Source organism: Drosophila willistoni, chromosome 3R, assembly GCF_018902025.1.
Source record: "Drosophila willistoni isolate 14030-0811.24 chromosome 3R, UCI_dwil_1.1, whole genome shotgun sequence".
In the NCBI taxonomy this organism is placed as follows: Eukaryota; Metazoa; Arthropoda; class Insecta; order Diptera; family Drosophilidae; genus Drosophila; species Drosophila willistoni.
The window spans coordinates 26,822,841-26,833,469 of record NC_061086.1 but is presented as its reverse complement, the minus strand read 5'-3'; the positions used below and the strand labels follow the sequence as shown (position 1 = coordinate 26,833,469).

Genomic DNA, 10,629 nt, shown 5'->3' with positions numbered 1-10,629 from the left:
TCGATCTTCTAAATTCATTTTATTATTTCACAACAAGAATTTGTAAGCGATTTGGCATATTAAAGCATGGTTCGCATTTTATCCAAAAATTTCTCAATATATTCAATTTCTGATGAATTTAAACTCTTTGCCTGATAGACACTCTCTTCAAAGCTCTTTTCATCATTTAGACGTTTATAGGCCGCTGCTCGATATAGCCAGGCTCGCAGGTATCTTTTATCAAGATGAAAAATGATATAATCACAATCCTTAATGCCAAGTTTATAATTGTGTTGCCTTTTAATTGATTGGCTTACAGATTACTAAACTAAACAGAGCAACAGGTTTCACTCACTTAATATGACAGAGGGCACGATTTACATATAACACTGGAGTATCGACTATATAGCCCAAACCTCGGGTATAGAATTGAATGGCAGCCTCAAAAGCATTGCGGCGATATTCAAAATTTCCCAAACGTCGATAATTATCGGCGACACGTTCTCGTTCAATGCGAGTTTCGACTCGTCTCTCTTGAGTTTCATCAATTTGCCGCATAAACGTAAATTGATTTGTATTCCCGACTATTTTATTTTTCGATTTCGATCGCTTTATTGACATACGATCATTGAAACTGATCCGTTTGAAGACCAAAAAATTTTCATCTGTTACTAGGCCGCTGCTGTCAACCAAAGGCTTCTGAGGAGCGCTGCCTCTATGTAAGTATTTAGATTATAATATTATAGAATAATGAAGTGACTTTAATTACTTACTCATCCATTTTGTTGGCATTGGCCATTTGATCGAGAAATTGTAGAACTTCTTGAACTTTGGAGGGTTCTTCAAGAAATTTCTCATTCATTTCCGGTGACATTTCATCATCCATGTGGGGCAGTTCCTGTGTGGTCTCAGTGTCTTCTGTTCTGTAATTGTCGGTGTGAGCATTTTTTTTTACTTCTATTTTTTTCATTTTTTCTATTTTTTTTTTTTTTTTTTTTTGTATTTTTATTCTGTTTTGTTTGTATTTAGTTGTTGATGTTAGTTTTTTATGTTGACTAGAATTATTTGAGGTATAAGTGTCTAGGATTGAAATTTTAAATCAAATCAAAATATAGTTTTCATCATTTTCTAATTTTCTGATAATCAAAAGAACAACAATTCTAAATTTGGGGAAAATCGTATAAAAATCTTGAAAGTAATTGGTATGTAAACGGCATTTTTAACTCTCTATTTAACCTGACTTTTCTTTTAACTTTAAAGCCCTCTTACTAAGGCTCATATTTTAATAAAGTTTTGGTCACAATTTCCATATCATAATTTATAATTTATGTCGATTTTTGAAATTTTCTTTTCGCATTTATTTTCTTATACTTTCTCTTCTTGTTAGCGACGTTGCCCATTTATTTGCGTCTAAAATGCTTTTCATCGTTTTCTTTTTGGACTTCCTTTCAGGGTCTGGATAACGAAATGATTTTTCATTTGAATTTAAAATGCATCAGTGCACTGATTTTAATGCATACACAATTAAAACTGCAAGTCAGGAAATTGCAAATGGAGTTTTTAATTTAGCGAGAAAATTAAAACGCGAAAATCAATGAGCAATTGTGAATGCAAATTGAAAATGCACAACAACAACAACAACAACAACAACAACATCGCATGGAAAGGGATTGCATGGGGTGGGGAAGAGAAAACCGAAAAATAAATTAAGTGAATGCAAATCAAACTAATGCATAGTTGTCAACATACGCCACACATTTCTATATCCCACACACACACACACACACACACACACACACACACCCACACTAACCTATGCTCCTCCTTCCATTTTTCATTGTGACTCCAAAAAGTTGAAAAGTTTTTCCATGCTAATCGTTAATTGCTTTTAAAGACAGTGTTGAGGGTTTCGAGTAGGAGGCAGCAGGAGTAGGTGAACGAGCGGTGAAGGTGATTGAAAGGCACTGGAAGAGGGCGGGTCTTCAGTGTGGGGGAGGGTTTGAAGGGTGTTGTAATTGTCGCGCTTTTAAATGCGCAATTTGCAATGCAAATGTACGCATTTAGTTTAGTAAACCGATGAGAAAACCTCATCTCTGCCATCAACAGATGGCGCCACCATCACATGAAAATACTTTTATGGCTTCCTAATGGTTATGGCCAGAAGAGGGTCGTGTGGTTGAGAAAGGGCAGAGACGAAGAGAGCGTGTTGGTATTGGCAAGTTAGCTATGTTTGGCAACAGCTTAGCGCACAATCAATTAAACTGTTTTATTGACACTTTTTTCTATACATAAGCATGCTTTCACATAGATACACACACACAAACGCAGATACACAAATCCTTACAGGAATAAGACTTGGTGGGTATCCTTTTCATAGAATATGATAGGAGTTGAAAATGAATTGAAGATTTCACTGGATTTAATAGGAGTTTGAAGAGTATTTCAAACAAGTTTGGTTAAAGTTTTATAAATTTAAACACGACTTAAAAAGATCTTTCTAAAGTCCGAGTATGATCGTTGACATTTTAAAGCTGTCTTTATATCTCAAAGACTGTTCCAACTTGAATCAAGAGAGGATGACTATATCACATTTCTTCCGTAAGAAAAATCGATCCAAACAGAAGAAAATACGTCAAACACTTCGTCTAATATGGCCGATTGTTACCCATTAAAGTATTTTCGTTTTTGCCATTATGGCATGGAGAAAAAGTAAATACTACAATTAGTTGACTTAACTTCTATGACACACAATTGGCAATTTATTAGCGGAGCATAAAAGGCATCTCTTTTAGATGAGAGGCCGGGCCAAGGAAATTGAATGTCCTTGCGAAAGGGATTTATTTATGGTTCATAGATTAAATACTAATTAACACCCCAAACATAGACGATACACACACTTACGCACACAGACACACACACACATAGACACACTTACACATATATGTAGAAGGAACGAACTGCTGGCATTTGATTTATGTTAAATGAAATGCCGAGAGTCTCCCCTTTTCTCACTCCTCTTCTCTCTGGTGGCACTGTATGCGTATGTCCTGTAAGGATTAGACGTAACTCACACAAAAAGAAAGAGAGGCAGAACAAAGCAGAAAAAAAAAAGAAAATAGAAATAACATTTGCCTGGGCCATTGACCATGCTCGTTCTAGGTCCTCGTCCTCGACTTTGGCTGCTCTGCGTATCTTTTTTGCTTAATGCCATAAATTCTGCTTAAATTATTGGGGTTGGTTAACACGCTTCGTTTTCGGTTTTCGGTGATACCCTGCAATCAACCCAGAAGTACATTGATTTCTTGAACTCCATGAAATAGGAAAAAATTCATAAGATTCACAATATATCTTTTATAAACACATTCATTTTTAGGTTTTAGGGTATTAGGTGGTCGACATAAACTTCTGCTTGCTGGAGGCATTTTTTCTTGTCTATCTTACTGTTCATTTCGTTTTACTTTAATGCGCCAAACAACAAGCACTTGACCCTGCCAATACTTGAGAGTACAGAGATTTGGGTAAAGTGTGGAAACTTAAAGGCGCCAAATTATAAGCAAATATTTTTCAACTAGAAAAAAATGAAAATCTTCGCAAGTGAGGGGCAGACAAAAATCTCAGTCTCAGAGTCAACATTTTTCACACAGTGTTCACACTCATTCAGCCAGCAGACTTCGCCTGGGCCTGTGCTTCTGCTGGGCCTGGTAAGGGGCTGGTTCGAAACATTGTGAAATTTATGTGTCTGCATGTCGCGAATGCGTAAAAAACCTGCATAAGAATCCGATTCTGGTGGGGCATAATCAAGCGAGAGACAATGCTGGACTCCAAATGCCATCTCCACCATAAAGTCTGTTCGTTTGTGTTAAGCCCCATCCCGAACAGGTTGTGATTGTTATCCAGAGAGAGAGAGAGAGAGAGAGTGGGTGGTTTGAGTGGGTTGATTAACGGGTCCACCATGCAGATGTATGATTATGGGTATTTATTTATTTATCGGCCTATGCAAATGAGTGTTGCAAAGAGTAGTATACGAATTCCCCTTCAAGCCCATCTTTCCGTTCTGCCTCTTTCTCTTTTTAAATGAAATTTAAGCTTGGCTTATTTTAATACACTAATTAAATGCGCTTTAAAATATCATTTATGAATTGCACCAGCAGAAAATTGAAATACCCAAACAATTCCAAAATAAAAGAGAAACAACGAAACGTGCGCATGAAAATTTTCATATTTAATACAGTGGATAAAAATCTGCAATGGATATTTAAATGAAAATTTACAAAATAAATTAAACACGTTTCAATTTTATAAAGTTCATGTCAGATTTATGGGAAAATAATTTGTACCTACATCTTTTTTAAATATATTATGTTATTACATAATGCCAATCGATTTGATGTTGGTGTTATTTTAGAGTCTTGACTTTATGGTTCTTCGTTCATAGAGAGTTTGACCTGTAAAGCCTTATCATTATCATTGACTTTTTGTGTTTTTGTACCTCAAATCAGTTAATTGATGTCTTAATGCCAAGAGCATTGAATTTTCGATTAATTTTTTCTTTTGACTATAATTTTTTTTTTGCTTTTAATATAATCTACTTCTGCCGTAGGCTAGTTGGATAATTTTACTCTTCAATTATAAATACCTAATTGAAAAATGTGTTTAATTAAATGCAAACTATTTAAGTCACATCTTTTCCAAACGAAGCTCTGCCAATGAAATGTGCATTAACCAGGCTCTCTTTCTCTCTCTCTTTGGCTCTGTGTGTGTGAGATTTTTTTTTTCATATCATTCCGATTAAAAATCCATTGAGGCATTTGGTGGTTTGGATGCAAAAATTGCGACTTAATCGAATTAATTAAAATTTCATAATAATTTTCTATAGAGTGAAACGAATTTTCGTGGCCAAAAGAATCCCCTAAAAGGCCCAAAACAATTTCGAGTTGAGCGCACAAAAAGCCAACCGCATATCAAAAATGCGTCTAGGTGTGTGTGTGTGTGTGTGTGTATGTGTGTGGGAGGTGTATATGTTGGCAATTTAATGCAAATTTATTTAAATTTCATTATTGAAAATAATCAGAGGCCAGGGTAGCGACTGCCATTGAATTTGGCGAGTGTTTTCACTTTGCGCCAATTAAATGTACACATACATATAAATCATATAAATGTGTGTGTGTGTAAGTGTATATGGGAATGCAAATATCCGCAATTAAGCAATAATAATAAGCGTCATTAATAAATCATTGCGAGTGAAACAAAAACCAAAAAATTGTATGACCAGCAACATGGTAAGGAGGTGGACAATGAGTATCAATATGGCTTTTTGTATGGCAAGTGACATGTTTGTTGGTGGTCGATAGATTGCGGGGGGTATAGGGGCCAGCAGATAGTTGGTTATGGATGTGGATCTGGTCAATGAATGGATATTGAAAGCCAGTGTTTGTGTGTGGATTGGTTTCTGTCATTGTATTCACTCGTTGAGAATTGCAATTAACATTTCACAAGTTGATGGCGTTTTATTTAAAATTTCTGAAGAATAAAATGTTATGTCCACCATATACATATATCCATGTGAATATTGAAAACAATTCTTTATGACAGCTATTTTTTGAGGTTTGCCTTTTAATTGTACATTAAAGTAAGGTAAAATTGTAAAAAATTTATGGAGAACAATAAATTAAATACATAAATTTGAAAGTTACAGCTTAAAGCACTACAAAATTTAAGAAATTTCAATAATTTTATGGAAAAACAGGTTTTCAAAATTAGAAAAAACTCAAAACGAAAAACCTCAAATATGACTAAACATTTTCAATGCTAACTGAGTCTGATGAAATCGAGGGCTTGGTGTAGGGTTGGGTATATTATCTATTTAGTATATATTATTTTGAAAGAGAAACAAATTATTCTGTGGATTAGCTGCCAACTAATTTATACATGTAGTTAGTAGTAAAGGATTGAAAACAGTTTCAACTTTTTTTTTTTTTTTTTATTTATTTAAGCGCTGAATCCATACATACAAAAATAGTATCATAACAACACAAGTAGATGATATAAAAAGGACCAAACCTCATTGGTATACCCAAGAGGACTATAAATATTATTGTTGATGTTGGTTAGCTAATATTTTTGGCGAAGCCCTTTCTTTTTAGCCGTCTAAGAGGCCTGGCAGGTAGTAATCGTCTTGCGAGGATACAGCGGTGTCTATTAAGCCGGTCGCTATATCTGCTGGTGTGTCTACCGATCTGTTCCTCCACTGTGTGCAGGTTGAGGTCACGGTGTAGTGTGGATCCACGCACATACCATGGACAGTTCGTTATTTGCCGCGCAGCGCGATTTTGGAGCACCTGTATGCGTTTGTAGTTGGATTGAGCCGAAATTCCCCAGATCTGCACGCCATACAGCCAGATTGGAGCAATGCAGTGCACGTATACTGCTCTTTTGGCCCTGAGCGACATAGAGCTTTTCCTATTAATCAGCCACCTTAATTGCTGCATTCTTTGGCCACATTTTTTTGCTGTAGCTTTAAGATGTTGGCCAAAGGTAAGGCGTTTATCGAGAGTGATGCCAAGATATCTAGCTTGCGAGGGCTGTTCGAGAGTTACGCCTTATAGTTGTATAGCCGTTGTGTTGTCTCTGAGCGTTTTTAGTGTGTAGCAGGGATTCATAGTCTTCTGTGCGTTGATTTTTAAGTTCCACCGCTTACACCAAGCTGAGAACGTGTTGAGATACTCCTGCATACCAGAAGCTGCCTCAGAGCGACATTTTGAGCTGTATAGAAGGGCGATATCGTCCGCATAAGTGGCAAGGAGAGCTTTGCTGGGGGAACACATATGATTTTCGTTAGGACTCGGTATGTCTGCAGTATACACTGAGTAGAGTAGTGGGCCCAGTACGCTGCCCTGTGGGACTCCAGCTCTCATAAAGTAAGCGTTGGAGAATGTGTTCCTGACCTTAATCATATACTGCCGGCCTTCTAAGTATGATCGAAGGACACTATAGTGTGGTGCTGGGAATAATTTCTTTATTTTGCTCAGCAAACCCATATGCCAAACTCTATCAAAAGCTTGCTGCATATCAATGAAGACTGCGTTACAATACTCCTTGTCATCAAAGGCTTGTAGTATGTGTTTCGCCAATCTATGAACTTGTTCCACAATGCCGTGTCCCTCGCGAAAGCCAAACTGGTGATCCGGCAAGATATGGCGTTCATTAATGATGTCTTTCAGTCGGTTCGCAATAATCCTTTCCCATACTTTAGAGAGTGAGGGGAGGAGACTTATTGGCCGATACGATTCAGGATCGTTCTCTGGTTTACCAGGCTTATGGTAGTTTCAACTACAATTAGAAAGGCAGCCTTTCCTAGCTCCACAAAGTATGCAATAAAATAGTCTGGACATCAAAATTTATAAGTCTTGACTTTCTTTTCACAAGGCGCAGGTTCATACTAAAAGTACTTTGTGAAGATATTTCACTTATGGACATCAAGTAGACAAAGTAAAAAGAGATTTACAATAATTACAGATTTTATACATCTGCAAGAAGCTTCCACAATTTCATTTCAATGCAGTGATACGATAGAGATCGCACATAAGAGTCAAGAAAAGGTCATTCCAGATAACTGTGGGTGAAATTTAATTTTGCGCCGCATCTATAAGCCATTGATCATTGCATCATTTGGCTTTAGTGCCCCAGACTTTGCCCTTCCGAAAAGCAATTAAAACATGCTTTCCACGTTGTTGCCCCTTCTTTGTACTCGAACATTTGACACAACAACTAACGATTCCTTGTTCTTTTTCTCTGGTTGTACCTCTCTCCTTCATGCGTTTGTCGTCCCTTTTCGTGAAAGCGTGAAAACTTTTGGGGGGCATTCTTCTTGGACACTCTCGTAAATTTCACCATGGACGTTTTTATGTGAATGTGTGTAAGGATAGCAGTAGTAAGAGTGTGTATGTGTGCAGCGAGGGCACTTCAAATAATTTCAGAGCACAAAAATTTATTGCAATTTTGGTAATGAGTGTGCAGCAACAGGAGGAGGAGCAAGAGCAGGAGCAGGGGCAGGAGCAGAAGCTGCTAGGAGGAGTTAGTCATGTACCTTAATGCTGTTAGTGTTTGCCTGGCGGTTTTTCGGTTTTCCTGTGCGTTCGTTGTTTGAACTTTGTGGCATTTCCGTTGCATTTCTTTTGTGTGTTCGCTACGGAAACGGAAGTTTTTAATGTTGGCCATTGCCCGTAAGTTTCTCTACTTTTTGCATTGTGTGTGTGTGTGTGGATAGTATCTTAGGGCCCTGCCTTCTTTCCCTTGCATTGTTTTTGTGTAAAATTAAATGGTTTTTTTCCCACCCCCTGGAAGAGAGCTATAATGGGGAGACGACTAGTGGAGTTGCTTAAATGCTTTTTAAAGCTTTTGTTCCTTTACACTACTACAAAGCGTATTTTCAATGTTTTTTTATTTGTTTTTGTTTTTTTTGTTTTCTCTCTGACGTTTGTTTTTTGTCGTTTTTGTACAGCGGCTGCCCGCATTTCTGTTGTTGCTCTTATGGCCAAAAGGCCTACTCTTACCAGTAAAAGGGGGACCAAGATAAACATGCATGCATACAACACACACACACACACACACATACACAAACAGACAAGCAGCAGCGTCAAGTGCGTTTACGTTTTATATCCAAAATGCACGTCGCTCGTAAATCTCGCGCGTGAAAAACATCAGTTTTCAGTTGTTGTTGGCCTAAAGACTGGCCAAAGCCAGCGAGGTGGGGAAACATGGTCGGTTCGCGGTCGCGTGTCTGCTGCTCCTGGGGTCCACACAGACCAACCACCCACTCATTCCCCTCCATCCATTCATCCATCCATCCATCCATCTACTACCTTCTCTCCTCCAAAAGCTACAGCTTTAAATCTGCTTGCAAATCTAGGCATCAAATGGTATACAACAAAATAAAGGCAAAACCAAAAAGTATTTTCAGGGTATACTCATTTGTCAGAAATATCACAAACAAATGAAAAAATGAATCGAAATACTATTAAATATATCGACTTTATTCAGTTATTAGATGTTATTCAATAGCTAAATAGTTAGATATAGGAAACAAACAAAGGCACTTAAATAGATGAGGAATGAGTTAATGGACCAATTTGAAATTCCATTTTCAAGGGTATATCGTTTTCAGCAAGCCCGCATTTGGCCTCAGTTTGGGTTTTCTGTTCTGTTTTATTATGTATTCTGTTTAAAAAATCAGACATGCATCGCTTTTCATATCCCGCAGACACATTGCCTCAACAATGCCTCAAACCTTGTCGTCTTTTCTAGCGTAACTCTAACCTAGGCTAGGCTGCTAACCCTTTTGTCACGCCACTCGTCAGCTTTTGATGTTTTTTTGCTGGTTTCATTTTTAATACTTCAACATTTCGGGCAACCCCACTTTTTGGAGTTGAAATTTTTGTCTCACACCTGTTCCAGCACTTCAGCCGGCTCTCTCACTGATACAGAAATTAATTGCGTGGATCGAGTGGCTAGCTGAGAGTGAGTGTTGCCAAAATGTTGATGCTAGGCTAAGCCGGCTTCTGCCCCCCTCTCTCGCCCTCTCACACCATTGTCGTTTCTCTGCTATCCGGCTTCCCGTTTACCGCTTCCATTTCCCTTGCTCTAGAACCGCAGAGCCCCAAAAGTGACAAACGCAAACACATTTGCCATCCGCCAGATACTATTGTGTATGTGTGTGTGTGTGATGCGACCAGCTTGTATGTGTATGTGTATGTGGGTGTGGGTGTGTGCGAGTGAGCACTTGACGAGATTTGTTTATTTGTCTATGCGAATGGCCCGTCTGTGGCTGTCTGTGTTTGGATTTTGCGTCTGGGCACACAGAAAAAATTGTTTATATCTATGCATATATAAAACGAAATCCGTTAGAACAACAGCAAAAACAAATCTGTGAAATCTTTTACATTGTTTTTGTTGCTTTTAGACCCGCAGAATTTTTCAATATGTTCGAATGGCAATGTAAATCACTTTCACCATTTAATAAAGCCTTAAAAAAATTCTACGAAATTCAAATTAATTTCGACTTTAACTTATTTACATTGAAATATAAAAAAAATTGTTAAGAGAGTGTAATGATAGTTTTTTAAATATATACCAGTTTATAACATTCAGAAAACCTCAAACGCCTTAATCGTGGGGCTGCTCTCAAGGTTATATTCCCTTGCAGATATTGATCATAAAAGCTAATTCTCTTTTCCCTTTTCTTTTTTAGTACAAGGTCTAAAATAAAGTCTAATTTGTAATATATATGGATGAAACTTGGCATGAATGAATGAACACACTTATCACCCATATAAAAACACAGTGCGTATACGTAATTAAAGCGTTGCATTGGAGTATTTTCGTACACTTTCAAGTCAAAGGCGGATAGAATTGGGTATAAACTTAAATACACTTATTTAAACATGGATTCTAAGTTAATTCATCAAAAAAGACTATATTGTATATATTCAGATAAACGAACAGACATTAACAGACAAATTTCCTTATATTAAAATTGTCGCTAAGTGTCTGTGTTGAATTCATTTCACTTGCAAAAATCAAAGTTGTCTGTGATTGATGGCACAATTGGTTAATTTAATTTGCCTTTCCCAAAAGCTGATGCCACAGACAGCT

The 10,629-nt window shown here is 37.3% G+C and overlaps 1 protein-coding gene across 2 annotated transcripts; it reads right to left on the bottom strand.

The window, feature by feature from the left end:
• Positions 1 to 963, bottom strand: LOC6647530 (tetratricopeptide repeat protein 12). Of its 2 annotated transcripts, none has more exons than XM_023178731.2 (3): positions 753 to 963; positions 335 to 694; positions 1 to 213 (listed from the first exon to the last, which is right to left on the bottom strand). In XM_023178731.2, exons 1-3 carry the CDS (start codon positions 947 to 949, stop codon positions 60 to 62), a joined length of 711 nt encoding a protein of 236 aa, XP_023034499.2. In that variant the 5' UTR covers positions 950 to 963; the 3' UTR covers positions 1 to 59. The 2 variants fall into 2 exon arrangements, with proteins under 2 accessions (XP_023034499.2, XP_002069741.2); XM_002069705.4 differs by having other exon boundaries at positions 1 to 276; positions 753 to 962.
• Between the last annotated feature and the right edge of the window lie 9,666 nt (positions 964 to 10,629).